Source organism: Xiphias gladius, chromosome 17 (genome assembly GCF_016859285.1).
Source record: "Xiphias gladius isolate SHS-SW01 ecotype Sanya breed wild chromosome 17, ASM1685928v1, whole genome shotgun sequence".
Lineage (NCBI taxonomy): Eukaryota > Metazoa > Chordata > Actinopteri > Istiophoriformes > Xiphiidae > Xiphias > Xiphias gladius.
In genome coordinates, this window is record NC_053416.1 from 557,399 (window position 1) to 576,463 (window position 19,065).

General features: G+C 48.5%; 2 protein-coding genes across 3 annotated transcripts; one reads left to right on the forward strand and one right to left on the reverse strand.

Moving 5' to 3' along the window:
* Positions 1 to 90: 90 nt before the first annotated feature.
* Positions 91 to 6,135, reverse strand: zmat2 (zinc finger, matrin-type 2). Its single transcript, XM_040150425.1, has 6 exons — positions 5,645 to 6,135; positions 3,498 to 3,597; positions 3,007 to 3,130; positions 2,648 to 2,721; positions 2,152 to 2,297; positions 91 to 1,067 (listed from the first exon to the last, which is right to left on the reverse strand). Exons 1-6 carry the CDS (start codon positions 5,660 to 5,662, stop codon positions 924 to 926), a joined length of 606 nt encoding a protein of 201 aa, XP_040006359.1. The 5' UTR covers positions 5,663 to 6,135; the 3' UTR covers positions 91 to 923.
* A 1,109-nt stretch (positions 6,136 to 7,244) lies between these two features.
* On the forward strand, positions 7,245 to 15,552 carry slbp2 (stem-loop binding protein 2). 2 transcript variants are annotated; one of them, XM_040150401.1, is made up of 9 exons: positions 7,245 to 7,413; positions 9,269 to 9,430; positions 9,806 to 9,886; positions 11,317 to 11,394; positions 11,805 to 11,948; positions 12,231 to 12,401; positions 12,892 to 13,054; positions 13,443 to 13,572; positions 14,618 to 15,552. In XM_040150401.1, the coding sequence occupies exons 1-9, from the start codon at positions 7,361 to 7,363 to the stop codon at positions 14,680 to 14,682; spliced, it is 1,047 nt and encodes a 348-aa protein (XP_040006335.1). In that variant the 5' UTR covers positions 7,245 to 7,360; the 3' UTR covers positions 14,683 to 15,552. The 2 variants fall into 2 exon arrangements, with proteins under 2 accessions (XP_040006335.1, XP_040006336.1); XM_040150402.1 differs by lacking the exon at positions 9,806 to 9,886 and having other exon boundaries at positions 7,246 to 7,413.
* Positions 15,553 to 19,065: the final 3,513 nt, after the last annotated feature.

The following is a 19,065-nucleotide window of genomic DNA, read 5'->3' on the forward strand; positions in this document are numbered from 1 at the left end:
AACACAGACGAGCCTCCGGCACGCTCGTCATGGTGCATTCACTGACACAAACGGCGACAGCAGCAGCTGATAAATCAGAGAACGACCAAGTGGAAACAAAGAAAAACAGAGCATTTATTAAAATCACAATTTCCACAACTTCAGTATCCTGATAAAACAGACGAACTCTGACACGTCGAAAAGAAAAGAACTGCTGCAGCTGTTTGAGCTTTTCTTTTTCTGACGTCACAAATAAAGATTGAACAAGTTAAAATTCAGTTTGTTGATATTTGTAATCCAACTCCTGGTATCAAAAATTCAGTTAATTCATTAAAACTACACTACTGAGAAAAAAAATATGAATCTTTGTATCTGAACTTTGTATTTTAATGAATTCAGATGTATTTTTGTGTGAAGGAGAAGTGAAGAAAAGCTCAAACTGCTGAAAGCGTTTCTGTGGTTTCTGATACTTTAATCGTTTTATCTGCAGGAACCTAAACGCGTCGCCCTCTGACTTCTTATCATCGCAAAGGAAACTTCTGCAGATTTGTTTTTTGTCTCATTTTTGTCGCTCCGTCCATCGTTTCTCTCAGTTCTGACAACTTCTCACTCACAAACATTTAGAAGATCTCACTTTCATTTTCACTCGTGTCTGTGACAGGAAGCTGTGAGAGCAAATGTCACCAGAACAGACAGAGTGATGGATAAAACTACCAAAATAAGAGCCTGGCTGTAAAGAAAAAAGTGAAAGTCTGAACCAGGACAATGAGCGGGACGTCAGGACTGTGGAGAAATGACCGCAGCCTGCAGCAGGACTCCTCCATCCTGTGTTTACAGTCTGGTTCTGGTCTGAAACTCCAGCTGACTGAAAGGGGGGCGGCACAAAAACCAGATTCCTGTCCCGGTGCAAAGTGGTCCTCAGCCTGGAGTCGAGCTGCAGAGCCTCAGTGACTCTTCTTGGACGAGCCGAAGCCTGAGAAACCCATGACGGCCGCCATCTCATCGTCCTCCTCGAAGTCCACGTCCTCCTCTGCCCGACGCTTCCTCTCCTTCTGCTTCTCCTTCTTGTAGGCCTTCGCCTTCTCCTCCTGACAAAGCAGCAACACACACACACACACACACAGTCATCCTGGCCAACTTTACGCTTAGAGGTGTTCTGCTGACGTTGTGTGTGTCATGCTTCCTTTACGGCAGATTACGGTTTTAGACCTGGTGACAGATGCTCTGAGGGTCTGGTACCAGACACCGTTTTCTTGGCCCCGATCCCGATCTGAACCCTTTAATATTGCTCATACAAAGTCTGATTAGATAGTTATTTCTTCAATTGACCTAAATGTTGATGAAATATGTATCTGACACATTGAAAACACACGTTTCAGGTCTTGCTGAGTTTGAATGGGTCTGAGACAGCTACACGTGGTCCATGTGAGACCTCTGCTGGTTATTATAACGCACGGCTTATAAATTAGAAGACTGTTTTTGGCTGACTAGAGTCTGTTGGGCAGGAGTTCGCTCTCTTGATTGACTCAGCTTGATTTGCGTCCAAAGAGGTTCCAAATATTTTCTTTACAAATGTATTTCAATGGAAGCGAACAACCTTCTGTAGACTCTGACTGTGTGACACGCTCTGGTACAACACCACCACTAAGGTCTGCACAGGCACAGGATTAATTGCCGCATTTTGCGTCTCATTTTGGTTCTAGGCTTCTTTCAGCCTAAACTCAGTGGGTTTCAATCTTGTTTGAAAGCAGTTTGCTGAAGTCTGACTGAAATGCTCGTTCTTGGTCTTGACTAACACTGGACTAAAATGCTAAAACGTTCTTTTTTTGTCAACTCCTCTGATCACTAAAACCAAAAAAGACGAAAACATCTACGGTCTTGTTTAACAAGGACGAGAGCTAAATGAGTTTCAGTGACTCTGAGTGAGACTAACATGAGCTGTTGATCTCAGGACTCCGACTAAATCTGAACGTAGCCGACAGAATTAACGCTGGAGGTGAACTGCTCCGGCAGAAACAGACAGGTCAGATATGATAGCGGAGCAAAGCGCCGGAGTCCGGCAGCAACAACAGAAACAGATCAGGAGGACGTCAGACGCCAAGCCGAGACTTCTCTAAGAGCATGGGTGGGACACTTCCTGTCCAGCAGGGGGCGTGCCGGGTCCCTCCTCACCTCCTCCCGCAGCTCCTTCATGCGCTCCTCGAAGTCGTACTCCTTCTGCTTCTCCTCCAGCTTCTTCTTGTTCACCTCGAAACGTTTCTTCACCTGATCCAGAGACGAACGCTCCACCCGCATCGACATGCCCAGGTTCCTCTGGTCTGCACGCGCAAACGCACACACACACACACACACACACACACACTCTGTTTGTTTCACTTTACAAGCAGCTGGCCCCTACGTCTTGATATTGTGGTTTACTGTATTTCATGTATTTTCATTGTATTCTCTTTGTGGCCTTTACTGAGAGTTTGTATGAGACTCCTATAAAATATCATTATTTCTGCTCCTGTGTGAAGCACCAACCGCTTGACGTCTGTTTGTAAACGACTCTCGTCTCCAGTATTTTGTCAACCTGCGGCTTCACCTCATAAACCGAATGAAATGAGTTTCTTTGTTTAAGGGGACCTGAGGCCGGCAGTTGGACCCTCTTGCACAGATGTGAACTCACGTTTCTTGCCGTTGATGTGATCCAAAAAGTTGATGGAGTCTTTCACTACGCAGTCACAGACATTACAGTAATAACTGTAAGAGAAGAAGAAGAAGAAAACAGCCGATCAGAGCGAGGCGGCGGACGACAAAAACTACAATTGAGACAAAAGCTTCACATTTAGATCAGACTCAGCTGATGATTCTCTGTCGGTTCATCACTACCACAGACTCCTTTCACGCTGTCATTTCATACATTGTTAGAAAAGTATTGCTCATAGCTGCTTTAAACTCTGATGTCTATGAGATGTTGGACTAAAATGTGGTTTTGGTGTCAGTTTCAGACGACGTTTGCAGGTTTCACGATGAAGCTGCTCGTACCCGCCCATCTCAGCCTGAGGAGTGGTCTTGGTGATGACGATGGTCTTCCCCAGTTTGGACTCCAGATCCACCTTATAGTCTCTGTGACGCAGGAGGTCCCGCTTAACCGGCGGAGCCACCTTCCCTGAAAGAGAGAGAGGTTATTCATCTGTTAGTTAAAGGGAGAACTATTAATGATGACAAACAGGAGGTGCAGCCAGACAGGCTGAGTCCAGCATTTTAATGATCAGTTTATCATGTGGGGCATTTCTCAAACTCCAAACTGATCCAGTTTCCCAGAGGTAACGATTCAGACATTTAGTATAATTTTTGTCTTTTGCCACAGTTACTGAAAACAGTGGAGTATAGACAGAGGAGAAAAGTTAAGATCCAGAAAAACCCGTTAACATTACACACAACCTTCCAATTTCATTCTCCAACTCAGGTTTGAAAAATAAATGACCTCTGGTCCTGTCAGGGAAGTTTTCATATAAGCATTTTCATCTCCTCACCATCTCTCCTCTCTCTGTCTCGCTCCTCAGCCAGTCGTTTCTGAGCAAGGTTTTCATACTCGTCTTTGTCCCATTTCCGACGGAAGTCATTCTTACTGGACTGAAGGAGGAGACGGAGAGAGTCAAGAGTCAGACAAGAAACAGCCACAGTCATACATGAAAAACAGCAAAAAAGAAACGGCAGTTATTACCAAGAAATGTCGAGTAACGGCAAGAAAAACTTAAACCTGCAAACTTTCATCCGGAAATACTGTGAAGCTCAGAATCGGCAATGATGAGGATGATACGTTTATATACAGTCTCAGACAGTTATTTCATATCTTCTGCAGTAGTGTGTCAGTAGGAAATGTCCTATTTTAGATTTACAAACTGTGAAATAACGGTGAGATTTTATTAAAAGTAACAGAGATAAAAACTTTGAGGCGTACTGCCCAGTGCATGAACCAACTCGTCGACCAAACAGGTGCTAATGAACGACAACGTCATACGAAGGTCGAACCGAAATCCTGACGTGAAACAGAGGGATGCGTAGGAGGAACGAAACTGGCTGAGGGACAGAGACTGAAGAAGTGATCTGACACCATGGCAACAAGACACCAGCTGTTCATCCTGCATCAGTCCAGATGTGCTGTCCAAGCTCTTCTGCAGAAGCACACAGAAACGGCAGGTTGAGGACCAGAAGCTGCCTTGGCTTCAAAAAGTCCAGCGGCACCATCGGCTCAGACCTGACAGAAACCACTGGGACCCAGGTAGACCATCTCCAGTCCAGAGAAGTCCGGTCAGGGCTGGTCTTTTTGGAAGACCTGCAGCCAAAAAGCCTATAATATGGAACCAAAGCCAAGCGACTCACCTGTGCACCAAAACACAAGAATTGTGCTGCAGAGAAGAGGCAGCAGGAGCTCTGGACTGATGAGTCAACATTTGAAATATTTGGCTCTAACACAAGCAGTTGGTTCACTGAAGGGCTGGAGAGCACTGCAAGGACCAGAGTCTGCAGGACACAGTGAAAAGTGGTGGAGGTTCCTGCAGGCTGGGGGCTGAGTTTCTGCCAATGGAGCTGGGGATCTGGTCAGAATCAGTGTCTCCTCAACGCTGAGAAGCACAGGCAGGTTCTTCTCCACCTTAACTCCCATCAGGAGGCGTCTGATCGCCCCCCATTCAGTCTGCGGCAGGACAACGAGTCCAAACACGCAGCCGGAGTCATAGAGGACTAACTTCAGAGACCAGAAGAACCAGGAGTCCTGCAGCAGGTGGTCTGGACCCCACAGAGCCCAGAGCCCAACATGATGGAGTCAATCTGGGACCACATGAAGGGACAGAAGACACTGAGACAGACTGAATCCACAGGGGAACCAAGGCAGGTTCTCCAAGATGCTGGAACAACCTACCTGCCAAGAACCTGGAAAACTATGTGCAGGTGGATCAAGGAGAACTGGTGCTGGTTTAAGGGGGGGTCACACTGAATACTGATCTGATTTAGGTTTTTTTTCTCTTTACTGTATTTTGGATGAAGTTCACTGAGAAATAAAGCTAGTCATGACTTTACTTTAGAAAAATACTCACTTTACCTTTAGTGCCTAAAAATTTTCCAATTCTAGATAATAATATATATTTCTTGATAATGTAACAGCAGTATTGTATTTATTATTTGTCACTTCTGTTTTATGTTATAAGTTATATGTTCTTGTTCTGCTTTTTGTTTTAGGTGGATTTCTCGTGAATTTAATCTAAAATATTAAATGTACATTTTCCGATCATGTCTTCGTGCTTTTATTCTGAAGGAGCTCGGAGGCCTTGTTGTTTGTGGCTGCTAGCGGCTATGCTAACCCTTGGCAGCAGACACGAAGGAAAAAACAGCCGGACTCGTCTCTGAAGAACCGGTGGAACAGCGGTAGAAAACGGCGCGATGTCCAAGAGGAACCGAAAACTTCTACTCTGTTGTTTATTAGCCGGCTAGCCGTCGTTAGCCGTTAGCTGACGCGCCGGAACCGGGCGCTCGAAACGGTCTTTAAACACTTTAAACGGATCCTTTCTATGCTGTTAGCAGCGCTGATAAACAGTCACGCACACGATTAAGTCACAACCTCGTTACATGCAAGTCTTTTTATACTTTTAACACCAAAAACAACCTCAGACCAGGAACTCACCCCGCTGCCGGACGCCATCTTGTTTCCTTAGTGACAGAGTACGGTAGTGGGAGTCGGATTAAACGGTGAAGAGCGCCGCCTGCAGGAGCGGAGACACGGTACCGGACAAACCCGCTGGGAGAAAACGTTACAGTGAGCACTTTATTAGGAACACCATGCTAACACTGGGTGGTTCCTCCCTTTGCTCCCGGATCAGCCTCAGGTCTTCGTGGCCTGGATTCCACCAGATGTGGGGAACTTTCCCCTGAGGTTCTGGTCCATGTTCACGTGACTGCATCGCGACATTTCTGCAGATTTGTCAGGCTGCCAGTCTCCCGTTCTACCACATCCCAGAGGTGCTCTACTGGATCCAGATGCTGTGACTGGGGGGGGGCACTGAAGTTCACTGAACCCACTGTCATGCTCACAAAACCAGTTTGTGACGTGGAGCTTTATCCTGCTGGAAGGAGCCATTAGAAGATGGTAAACTTCAGACCATGATTGGTTTGTATTAAGGGGCTAAAGTGTGTCACCGTTACACCACCACCACCAGGAGCCTGGACTGTTGACACAAGGCGGGTCCAGTCCATGGATTCATGCCGTTGAAGCCAAATTCTGACCCGACCATCTGCTGCCTCAGCAGAAGTCCAGATCCATCAGGCCAGGCTGACTTTTTCCGGTCTCCAACGGTCCAGTTCGGGTGAGCCCGTGTCCACTGCAGCCTCCGATCTCTGTTCAGGACTGGAACCTGACGTGGTCTTCTGCTGTTGTAGTCCATCCGCCTCATGGTTGGACGTGTTGTTGATCCTGAGAAGCTGTTCCGCTCCCCACAGTTGTAAAGACTGGTTACCTGAGTCGCCGTAGTCTTTCTGTCAGCTCCAACCAGTCCGGCCGTTCTCCTCTGACCTCTCTCATCAACGAGGTGTCTCCGTCCTCACTCGTCCCTCTGTACAGATTAAAACGAGGCTTCTGCGGTCTGAGGGATTTCTGCCTTCTTTTGCACACACTTCGCTCCTTGTGGCTCCATGGGCAGCGTTTCTTTGCTGAACTGTGGCAGAGTGATAGCGACACAAAGAGCCAATTTCATACTAAACACTTAGTCAGCGGCAGAAGAAGGACTCAGATCTTTTAGGTAAGAGAAGAAACACCACAGTGTAGAAATACCCTGCATTCAAAATGTTATTTCAGTGAAAGTACACAAGCACCAGCATCGCATTATACTTAAGGAGCCAAAAGTAAAAGAAGTGAAGCAGAACAATGTCAGTCACTGGATCATAATTATCGGTGCCTTAATGTGTTCATCACTTCAATGCTGCAGCTGGTGAGGCTTTTTATCAATAAAGTTTTATCTTACTTTAACCCGTAATCACGCATTTATTTGTTTATTTGTAACGTAGGCTATTTATTATTTTGATATTATTGATAAGAATCTGCAAAGGACCTAAAGTCAATAATCAAATGTAGAGTAGAAGTATCGATTTTCCAAAAATGTAAGTAAGTACAAGTACCTGAGAACTGTCACTTGAGTAAATGTATTGAGTTACTTTCCAACGCCGTACTCCTCCGGGGCGGGCCCTTATCTGTAGTCCGACGGCATCACCTGCGGACCGGATCGCGCAGCACAGGTGACTCGGGCAGGCCCCGCCCCCCTCAGGTGCGGCTCATTAAAAAGCTGTGAGAGCGGAACGATGGCGTCTGTCCGTCTGAAGTGAAGGCGCCAAACTTAAAACCGCAAAAATGTCCAGGAGCGGAGTGGAAACGGCAGCTCAGAGCCCGCTGCTCTCCTCCAGGTCTGTACGAACCATCAGCAACACGTTTCATTTTAAACCGCAGCACCTTTATTGACCGGACGCAGCCGGTAGCCCGGCGTCACCTGTCCCGAGAAAAGACCCGGGAGATGCTCTGTCACATCCACCGGTGAAGGGGACGCTTCGCCTGCCTCACCTTTACGGGCTCAGTCTGACTTGGTGACTAAAACCTCTCAGAACGGGGTCCTCGTACCGCAGAGCAGACGAGTTGATACAAATGATGATCCGTTCGTCTCGGTCGCTTCCCAGTGTCTCGCTGCCGCAGTGCTGCCAGATTTGACCGACGAAACTCGCCCAATCAAAGCCCAGAACCCGCCCAGTCGCTGTAACCGAGGCCCGATGGATAGTTTACCCCGCGGGCTGCCGTTTGAGGCCGTTTTTAGCCTGTAGTTGTCGATATTTTAAAGAATGAAATCTGCCGAATCCTCTGTGATCAGCTCCTGCTCGCAGCGTAGCCGTGGACGTTCAGACAACTGTCACTGGGTCACCGTGATACTGAAGGAAACTTAAAAACGTGAAGATTCTGAACGAAGTTCTGCATTCAGAAGCAGCGTCTTTGTTCCATGATATCTAAGAGGGTATGTGCAGCTCCATTCTGGGTGGACGTCAGAGGTGATGACATCCTGAGAGAGTGTGAGCCACACTGAATCTAAAAACGTGTGTTTCACACATTTCACTGAATTAAAATCACGGTTTTGACACAAATTGCTGCAAATCTTTAGTGTTTCAAAGTGGCCTGCGTCCTCCATGAGCCGTGCGTCACTGCCACTACTATAGTGTATACACCTGTCCATGGCCCTTCAGCTGACACAGCGGGTGAACGATGAGACCAAAGTATTCCAAACTGGAACCACTTGCCCAAATCAGTTTTACTGCCCAATTAAACCCCCCCCAGCCTGGGGGTTTGCCCTGGGTTTCACCTCTCAGGCGACTTACACGCTACTGCTCTACCCTCTGATCGGTGGGGGTCAGTGTCAGGAAGTAACTAAGAATATTTATTCAAGTACGGAGGTACGGTTTTTGAGGCACTTTAACTTTAAGTGAGTATTTACATCTAAGCTGCTTCGTACTTCAGAGGCAAAGATTTTACTTTTGACTCCATTACATTTATCTGGCAGGTAGAATTACTGGTAACTCTGCAAAATGACCTTTGACACACACAAAAAACCCCGGAAAACTTTAACTATTGCTGAAGATTGAACCAGTGGCTTCTAACTTTTTTTGGCTTGTGACTGCTTGATTTTTAAAAAACAAACCCAAAAAAAACGGCCCCTTGTCACGTTCCGCCAAAGGGACATTTCTCCTCAACTTGTCGCGTGGTTTCATCACGAGTTTGAGGTGGAACGCGTCAGTATTTCACCAAAAGCAAAGGTGAGAGAGAAACCGAACGGGTACCGGCCACCGTCATGGCGGCAGCCCGCGCTCTGCAGCTCCGCACAGGTCTGATTGAATAAAACAAAGGAAGAGAGAGACGGCATCGTTAGGGATGTAGAAAGACGCCGGTTGGGACGATCTGCAGCTGTGTCCCAACCTACACCAATACTACTCTCAAGAGTTCAATCGCTTATACAAAAACACATTGACCTCTTTATACTTTATTCTTTATTGTCGTTTGATTGACTTTCTAACTGCAAAGTCAATCGATCGATTTGGGGAGGTGTCGCCCTCCTGCCCCGCCCTCGTGGATTTAGTCTGCACAGTCTGCTTTGAGTGAAGTGTCTTAGTCTCGTTTGCAGTGTGAGCACACACCGCGTTAACCCTGTTTAGGAGTCAGACTCGGTGTGTGTTGTGGGTTTGGGTCTGAAGCTGTGATGTTGACGGTGTTTGGCGTCCTCAGCTTCTGTTTCAGCCCGTGGTCGTGTGTTTGTGTAAAGGGCTGGTCGGCTGCCGCGTGGAACGGCCTCCCCGACCCGCTGCTGGCCGCCGGCTCCTCCGGACGCCCCGCCCCCGAGCCGTGGCTCCTCCCCGGCTGCAGCTCCGTCTACGACAGCCTGGTCAGGTGAGCAACACGCCTGCCGACGCTGTCGGAGTCTACCTGGGGACCGGTCTGGGTCTTCTTTTCTAAACTTCTGTCGAAAACCGTTTAGCCTCTTGTTTGTGACCAGCTTTCGAATTTTATTTTCCCTTCTTCTTTTGTTGAGGCTACAGGAATAAGACTCGTACAAGTAAAGAAACTCCAGCTGTGAAAATCTGCAAACCAGTTTAGAAAGAGAGAGGGACTCAGACTAGAAGTGTGACCATCTCTTAGGTCTTTAGTGTCCAAGCGACCTCGGCTGCAGACAGAGAAGCCGCAGAAACGAACAGCAGACTGACCGGGGACGTGGGGCTCTTGCTTTCTGCTGACTCTTGTTCGTCTTCTTCCTCCTCTCCACAGCAACGTCTCTCCGATCCCGTCTCCTCCTCCTGCGAGCGGCCTGCGAGGAAGAGAGAGAGCCGCCGCCAACAAACCCCGCAGGTTCAACCACGAGCCATTTCCCTTTTTAGGCGTAGAGGAAATCGGCAGCCGTCCAGTGACGTGACGGTGACGCGTTCACGCGCATCTGTGTGTAGAGGTGTCGATTTCACTCATTCAAACCTGAAGTGGATTTCGGGCAGGGACTTGGCGGCTGCTCTTGAATTAGTTGGACGAATAGTTCCACATTTTGGGAGTCTGGCTGCCAGTTAGAGCCAGTGCAGAGTACAGGACCTGGATTTTTCATGACGGCTCACAAAACTTCCCAACTGATCTCAGACCAGGTCTGCGTATTACAAGATCATTTCACCGACGGGACTAGATTATATTACAAGAGTCGAAAAATGAGCCGCGTTCTTCCTCAGACATGTTGCGTTTGTACCAAACAAAAGACCCAGGTTCTTCCTCCGCCGCTGCTCTTTTGTTGGGATGATGGTGTAGAAGTACTGTGAAAATTATTTCACTAAAGTAAACTACAAAAGTATTAGCATCATCAAAATATTCTTAAAATACCAAAACTAAAAGTCCTCGTTAAGCCTTAACTGGCCCTTTTCCGAATAATGTATATCGTGGTGTTAGATTATAATGATTGATGTGTTTAATGTTTACATCCCCTTAGTTTTGCAGCTGGGGGTCATTTTAACTATCGTGCTGGGCAGTTTAGTCAATAACAATAATAATCGTAATAATACTACATCATAATTCTTTTGATTATACGGTGGAGCAGTAAAAAAGTCAATAATAGCCTCTGAAATGTAGTGGAGTAAAATCTAAAGTAGCATTAAATGAAATACTCAACGTACAAGGACCTCAAATTTGTACTTGAGGAAATGTACCTAGTTACTTTCCACCAGGGGAGCAGCTCAGAGCCACAGGGAAGGTTGTGGCTGAGAGAAGAAACGTGAATGAACTTTTAATCTACAGGAATCATCGGCGTTAAAGTGAGAACATCACATAATTGACTAAAATCACCCGGCTACTAATAAAAAAAAAAACAGGCTGGATTCAATTTTCCCAGTATTACAAGAAAATCACAGAAGTCTGGCAGGTCAGTGCAGAACTGCACGACTATGCCACAACCCCAGTGCGGCAGGTGGAGGCGAGATGGTGTCGGTGCATCTGATGTGCCACTGCAGCTAAAATACATCAGTGACGTTACAGTAAACGATTCACCGCACAAAGCGCAACTTCTCCGTCTGTTTGTTTTTCCACTCGGACTGGGGACATTTAACATCGTCTTCGATCCGTTGTTAGTTATTTTACGCATGCCGCTCTTGAGATGATCGAAGGGTAGAATTACACGTACAGATGTGAGGCCTGCACTGAGGCTTCGATCCCAGTCTGATCTCCGTCGGGTCAAAAGGACAGGGACAGGTTTGGACTCTGATTGTGGACAGTCCCTCTGAACAGTCTGCTGCGTTTGTCTCCCTCAGGCCGTCCATCCTGGAGCGTTGCATCCTCAAAGTGTCCACCAGCAGTGTGGCTGTGGGGACGGACGATCTGGACAAGAGGTCAGTACAGTCTGAAAACTTCACCAACTGCTGCTCCACTTAAAAAAAAAAAAAAAAAAGTCGCCGCGCACACAACAAATGAAACAAACTCAACCAACACGCAAAACCCATAAGATTCCCTGTGGAGTTTTACACAATACACATTCCTGCCCATGGTGACGCAATATTCCACCGATCCACAGGTGGCAGTAACGTACCGAGATGCCCCAACAAAGGCAGTGAAGAAGACTTTTAATGAAAGGCACAAAAACAAGCTGGAATAAAATCACTTTACATTTAGACTGTGTTGGTTTAATTTTATACATTTTTCTGTTGCACTTGTTTGTATAAGTGATGAAACAATTTTTTTCATCAGATGTAAGAAGTTAGGACAGACTACCTTTAACTGAGCCCCTTTCTGGTCCCCGCAGGTCTCCCATCGGTCGCTGCTACCCCCGCCTCCCGGATCCGGCCAACACCGAGACCAACGCTGCGGTTCTGAAGCGGCGGCAGAAACAGATCCAGTACGGCAAGAACACCAGCGGCTACCAGAACTACCTGCAGCAGGTCCCCAAGTGAGAAAACACCCCGAGCTGATACTGATGAGTTTAAACGCCAACAGCTGGTGGTCGGTAGGTCGGACGGCAGGTAGCTCGCTCTGACGCTGATGACCGACCTAATGACCTGACTGACCTTCTTCAGGCACAAACTCGAACTTTCACGTCTGGACGTGATGAGACATCGTCAGACTATCGGTCTAAATAATAACTCACTGAATATTCTGTGGTTTTCTTTTTTTAATAAGTGAATCAGTCGTCTCTGCTCTTCGGACCCTGATCTCTCCTCCTCCTCCTCAGGCACCTGAGGGACCCGAAGCTCCACCCATCCACCCCCAACAAGTACAGGAAGTACAGCCGGCGGTCCTGGGACATGCAGGTGCGTCTGTGGAGGCGAGCGCTGCACCTGTGGGACCCTCCGACCGACAACCAGCCGGACGCCACCGACTCACAGGACCCAGTGGAGCAACTGTAGGTGGAGACCAGTGTGTTGACTTCACTGATGCGGAGTTTGTAGTGTCTGGACTACAGCTGCAACCAACAACTATTTATTAATATTTATTCTGATGATTTGTCTCTTGAGTTGATCGACTACACGTTTGGGAAATGGTGATGGACGGTTGTCATCTTCAAATGTTGTTTTCTTCGAGCAATTGTCCAAAACCCAACGCAGATTTGATTGTGGTACAAAATTGAGAAAACAGATTCTTCACATTGGAGAATTTTATACAATTAATAATATAACTTGTTTTTAGTTGCTATAAAACATTGCAGGAAAGCCTGATCATTCTTTTTCTGCAAATAACTAATTCATTATGAATAATTTAATGAAACGCCAACCTAGTAAAAGCTCAGCAGGAAGGAAGTGGCTGCTAATGTGTCTTAACTCATCACTTCATTACTACGGGTTCAGATGAATACGGATCCCGGTGCTGAGATGAGATCTGCATTGTTTTTGTAGGCAGAGCCAGTTGGAGAAGATGACCTCTGACCTGTGTGAGGACAGAGGAGAGAAGCAGAGAGAGAAGGAGACTCCAGCGGCCTCTAAAGCCTCCTCTGTGTCTCCTCTGTCGGCCGGGACGTCACTGGAGCTGCCTGGACCCTGGACCGTCCCCTTCTCCCCGGTAACAGCACTGAACTGATTAATGACGCATATTCAATGATCAAAAGTGGCCTTCAGCAACGATGTCCGCCCGTATCTCCGTTACGGTGCGCGGCCTGATTAACCCCCCGGGGGGACAAAATATGTCCAAGGTGTCCTTCCTTGTCTCTTGGGGAAACTTGCCTTGGGCTACGAGTTACTGCCTTGCAGAGGCTTAATGCCAGACACTCATCGCAGCGTTGAAGTGCCAAGTGGTGTTGGGCCTCTGCTGATGGGAAGTTTCATTATTTTCCCAGACGCCCGGAAACCAACCAGTACTCCAGAGCCGGAATGGTTGATTTAATCGATCGACAGAAAAGTAATTGGTAACAACTTGAAGTTTCATCAGCATGTCTGTTTTCTTCGGGCAGGAGGCTGAGACGAGCCATCGGCCGCTTCGCTCCCCGCCCGGCCTCAGCTACTCCCTCAGGAATCAGCTGACCACCAGCGACAACATGAACGACTGGCTCCGCCTGCTGCTGGAGGCGGACCACATCCAAGGTGAGGTCGCTCGGGTCACATGATACACGTCTGGCGTTCTGCAAAACAATCGGTTTCGTAGAGCCCGAGGTGACGTCGCCAAATTTCTTGTTTTTGTCCTGCCAACAGCTCAACACCCAACGACATTCATGGAAAATCAGCAAATTATCAAAAACACACAACCACCACACCGGTCAGGACGAAACACACAATACATGTTCCAAGTGCTGCTGGGAAACCGTTTTCTCTGGGGCTCTGTCCAGCATCAGGATAAAGAAACGTGTTTACGCATCATTGTCCATTTGTTTTTGTGCGTTTCTGCAAAATAGTTGCGTGTCCTTTTATCAGTGAGAAAATACTGCAAAGATTCGCAGTCGACCGAAGTCTGGACCTGTTCAGAGAGCGGTGAGCGAAACCCTTCTCCGCCGTGGACTACGTAACGTCACCCTGAAGTGTTTACTTATGTCAGAAGACGTTTTAGAGTTCAGCCTCATTCAGACATGACAGGAGGTTTGGAAGGAGAGAGACGGCAGTGAGATGAAGCTCTGAGGAGAAGAGTGCTTTCAGTTCCCGTCCAAGCTGCAGCGCTGAGGGGTTTTAGATCCTGTTTTCATTATATCTGAGGCGGTTTGAGGTTTTTAACTCTGGTCCCAGGAAACTGGTTTTTATAGACTGATCCTCTCTGTGCCCGTTTTTTTTTTTTTTTTTTTTTTTAAAAAGCTGGTTCTTTCTATGTGTTTAATCGTTTTATTATAAACTAAATTAATTAAATTCAAATAGATTCTATTTTAGTTTTCTTTGTACGTTGGCGACAGATTGAACTATGGTATTGCAGTGGTTTTAGAGGGCGGCGTTTGGTCTCATTTAATCTGACGTCATTCAGTTCAGACCCGTGTCACTGACAGTGAAACAGAAAAGTTTGCTTTTCCATAAGTGACTCAGGTGTTTATTCAGGCATGAAACCAACATGTTAAATCGCCCTCAGATTAAAGTGCAGGTCTCAAAGGAGCTTAAGAAATGGACATTGAGTTTCTGACCCCCGCCTTGTCTGACTTTGTCGTCCTAGATCTCAGCTCTGATGACCAGCAGGTCCCTGTGTTTTCTGACCAGCTCTTGTGGAATCCGTACTGATCGTCCCCGGACCACCGCCAGTCTGAAACCGACAGGGTTCAGTCATCAGTCAGCGTCTTCGTCAAGCAATCTCAATGTGACGCCGTCATCGTCTGGACCTCGTACTCTGTTGATCCTGTGTGTGCGTGCGTGCGTGCGTGTGTGCGTGCGTGCGTGTGCGTGTGTGTGTGTTTGGTGGTGGGCGGGAGGGTCCAGTACCCAGTACGTTCGTCTGTTTTAAGATCACTGAAGATTTACTATAACGACAGCAGGGATGTGACTGCTCCTTGATCCGACCTACATCCACCCCTCCGTGATCTCTTCTCAGAGGTGGGAGGGGGGCCGCGACCTGGAGAGAACTGAGAGGAACCGGCCCCCAGAAGTGTCGAGATTTCCCAGCTGCTCTTGAACGCGTTCTCGGGTCGGGACCTGAGCATGGTACTATAGTTTGCACTTTATAGATTTATGTTGAACTGCATCAGATGGAGCACTTCTCACCTGCATCATGTTTAAGTTTTACGAGTCCTGCACCGATGGAAAAGCTGCTAATTGTTTTGTACTTGAAGTCACTTATTGTGTGTATTGATCCGGTTTGGTGTCACTTTGTCGCCTCCCTGTGGGCCGCTGTTGTCGTCTTTGGTCCACCTTCTCCTTCATGCTCTGCCGTCTCTGTCTGGATCAGGCTCCAGCTCCTCCTCCTCCTCCTCTTCACCGCCATGTTTTTTCTAAAAAACAAAGGAGGGGAAAAGGCTGTCACTTTGTGTTGTTGTGAGTTTTCTTTTACTTTTTTGTGTTTACCAATATGTCAATTTCTGCTGCTTGAATATCGAGCGGAAAGCTGAAAGATGTGATTAATAAAGATGTAAATAAAGTGTTAGAAATTCAAACCGACCTGTTTTCTTGTTCTTCAGTCTAAAAACGTGTCGGTCCCCTTTAGAGGAATTGCAGGAGCGGGGCCAGAGGGGTGGCACAGGCCCCCCCCACCAGAGTCAGGAAGGGATGGGTCGTTGTCTTATTGTATCATGGATGGATTAACGGGCCCTTGGGCACAGGCCCGGGGCCCCTGGACCAGAACCTCTGCATGAAGATGCTGGAAAGTGCTGCAGCTGGGTTGTGTGTAGTGGTTTTGTCTCTTAGTCTGGGGGTCTTTAAAGCGGTGCCCCGGTCTTACCCCCCCCCTAGAAAAAATGTTCGAGTTATGTTAAATTCGAGATTTGATCCCATCATTTTGACTTAGTGCTGATAATGGGATTCCCAGGTTGAGAGAGAAAGTGAGAACTGAGATTTTAAACTGACTTTTTTTTTTTCTCTCGTGTTTTTGACCGATACCATCGGTGTTTACATCCCCGACTTTTCCTCTTAGAGCGGATAAAACGTGGGAAATAAAACCGTGTCAGCATCAGTACAGAGCTTTTAAAGAAGTCATCTCCTCCTCTACCCGAAGAACTGCCTGCGTGTGTGTGTGTGTGTGTGTGTGTGTGTGTGTGTGTACCACTGTGTAACTTGATGGTTTTCTTTGTTTTAATCACCACCTGGTGCAGGTGCGGGTGAAGGTAACTCTGCCACATCACATGCCAACGTCCCTCCCAGGTGTAACCGAGCGAACGAGGTGACTGTCTGGGGGATGAAGGTGTTTCCTCCGTCCACACGGTGGTGGTGGTGCTGCTGCTGCGGCCGGAGCCGGAGCATCGGTGCGGGCTGACGGTGAAATAATCTCCCCCGTGCGTTTCTCCTGTGACCGCACTCGTCACGCACCGTTTCGGCTCCCGAACATCTGCCGATGAAATTCCAGAACGCGGCAGAAATGACCGGCGCGACCGCAGACCCGCTGCCGTAAACAAGCGGCGCGGGTCGGCATTAAAACTACAACTCCCATCATCCCCCGGCGTCTTCGGGCTAATTCTCACACTTGCCGAATTTTATTTCCTTATGTCAGATTTGTGTTGCGGTAACGTGCCGTCAGCGGGGCCGTGGATCAGATAAAACCAGATGAAGTGTAAATAAACAGCAGGTGCTGGTGCCGTGATGAGGTGTAGCACCGCCCCTCCGCCTCCTCCTGCCTGGCACCGTAAATGTTATTTATGAATGCCACCGCTCACGGGCGTGTGCACGCAGATTCCTTATTATTTTGTTTTAATCATCTGGAGACCTCGGACACTGGTCGCGGTCGATGCTTCGGCCGGTCCCGGACCCTGCGGTGCCCGCTGTGCGCGGTTAGATCCGGGCTTTAATTCATCGTGGAGGGTTTGGCGGTGGCAGGCGGAGCGGTGTGTTCGGCTCTTTAATAATAACGTTACTGGGTCAATACGCCGAGCGCCGCCGCTGTCTGCCAGCCCGCTGCGCCCACCGGAGCCGCTTCAGCCCGTCACCCGGACCTGCCGTCCGACAAGGTAAGCATGCCGCCCGGCTGACAGTGAGCAAAACGACCGCTTGTTTTGCGGTTCCCTGTCCGTGGCAGCTAGCTGGTCCTGGCTGCTCCATCCCGCAGCATCCCGCCGTGTTGCCCCCTCACGCCGCTCAGAGCGCTCACAGGCCGGCCAGACCTCACTATCACCACCGTTATTCCCGTTATTGTCGGCTAGCACCGGCTCCGGGTGTGACTCAGCCCGTGAGTCGTGCGGGTTTTTTCAGACACAACGTCTCTGAGCAGAGGGCTGGAGGAGGGACGATCACCCCGGACTGCCCCTCTGATGTTCGGGGTTTGTTTGTGACAAACGCGGCTAACGCTGCTAGCGGGTCCGTTAGCCGCCGTTAGTGAGCCGCTGCTCCGGGATGCAGCCAGGCGGCCGGTGTAGCTCCCCGTTAGCCCCGCAGACCCGCGGAGCAGATCAGCGTGAGCCCCCGGAGTCGGTGAGGCGGCGGAGGAGGCGCCGTGTTCAGTCGGCAGATTTGTTTCAGCGAGCAAGATGGCTGAATTTATTGTGCCGACCTTGACAGTAATAACAAGATGACATATTATTTATAACGAGCTAACTGCTCGGGATGCGCGGTAACGGGAGCTAGCCCGGTGGTTCAACCGGCTGCCCGGACACCCCAAACCTGAATTATTTTATTTTTCTACGCGGGGTTTATGTCAGATTTTCATCATGATATTTCCACATGTATTCTGCATTGAAACGGGGAAACCGCTACACGGGCGCGTTAGCATCCCTCATTGAAAACAATGGGATCTGTTAGCCACAAGCTAGCAGCAGCCGGAGATGCCCAGCGGCCTCAGCGAGTCCGGCATCAGAGAGGCGGCGAGGCCTCCGCCGCCCCGGACCGCCACACACCGACCCACAGCCGTTATTTAACCGCAGCAAACCACGTGTTTAACCGGACCCTCGTTAACGCCGCGGCTCCATCCGAAGTAATAAAAAAAAAAAAATCAAATTAAAGGTGTTTCAACCAGGGTCCCTCCCGTCTGTGGCCCCTGACCTCGTTTCTACCAGGGGCCAAAATCCTCATAAATCCTTCGACAGAGCTGGAGAGCAATGAAGTACATTTACTCAAGTTACGGTACTTAAGCACAATTGTGAGGAACTTGAGTATTCCCAGTTTATGCCACTCTATACCTCTTCTCCACCACGTTTATCTGACATTTGTAGTTTCTAGTTCATGTTCCAGATTGAGATTTAACGTCGAAAAGCCCCCGACAAGCTTCTGAAATACGACACATAACATTCAGTAAAGCAGGGGCCTAGCGGAGACCCGCTGTCGTCCGTCAGGTGTCTATGAGATGCCAAAGAGACAGTTCCCCTCTTGTTGGTTTGATCATGTTCGAGACCCAAAGGGTTAAAACTGTCCAACAGAATCCGAGATGAGAGAAAAGTCCAGCCGGAGAGCTGCGTGAGAGGAGGAGGAAGTCTTCTGTAATTGATGTCAGACACCGTCGGTTTCAGAGGCAAATCTTGGTCTTCTCACTGCATTTATCTGACAGCCCAGGTAGCTGATCGCTTCGCAGACGAAGATTGCATCCGAAAAGAACATGTGACGAGTTTATAGAGAGAAGACGCAGTGTTCAACATTGCACCGGTGGCTCCCGACCCACCTGTCTCTGACCTCCGAGGTACAACGAGGAAGTCGGTGTTTAGCTGTGTCTCCCTGAGTCTCAGAGGAGAGACGTTCCTCCTCTAAACCTCTCGCACGTTTCGTTTCGCTCAGCAATCAAAGATCAGAGAAAAGTCCAGAGACTGAATCCGGATCAGTGAGTGGGAACTGACGACCCCTCGGGTTCACCTGGCGACCCTCTGGAGGGGCCCGACCCCCGGGTTGGGAACCAGTGGACCGAACTCTCTCCCTGTCTGTGACGTAGCTAAAAGCAGGTCCAGCAGTAAAACGCTGCCGAAGCCTCCGTGACTCAGGATCAATGATCTGAGAATCAGAGACCAGTCACAGGAGACAGGTCCCTGCACAGTGAAGTAC

What these genes read in the sequence shown, in the direction of transcription:
- slbp2 (XM_040150401.1), top strand. Translation starts at nt 7,361, where the DNA reads ATGTCCAGGAGCGGAGTGGAAACGGCAGCTCAGAGCCCGCTGCTCTCC. An exon ending in TACCTGCAGCAGGTCCCCAA is followed by an intron (nt 11,949 to 12,230) that starts GTGAGAAAACAC and finishes CCTCCTCCTCAG; the next exon opens with GCACCTGAGGGACCCGAAGC. An exon ending in CAGGACCCAGTGGAGCAACT is followed by an intron (nt 12,402 to 12,891) that starts GTAGGTGGAGAC and finishes TTGTTTTTGTAG; the next exon opens with GCAGAGCCAGTTGGAGAAGA.
- zmat2 (XM_040150425.1), bottom strand. An exon ending in AGACAGAGAGAGGAGAGATG is followed by an intron (nt 3,131 to 3,497) that starts GTGAGGAGATGA and finishes TCTCTCTTTCAG; the next exon opens with GGAAGGTGGCTCCGCCGGTT. An exon ending in CCTCAGGCTGAGATGGGCGG is followed by an intron (nt 2,722 to 3,006) that starts GTACGAGCAGCT and finishes CTTCTCTTACAG; the next exon opens with TTATTACTGTAATGTCTGTG.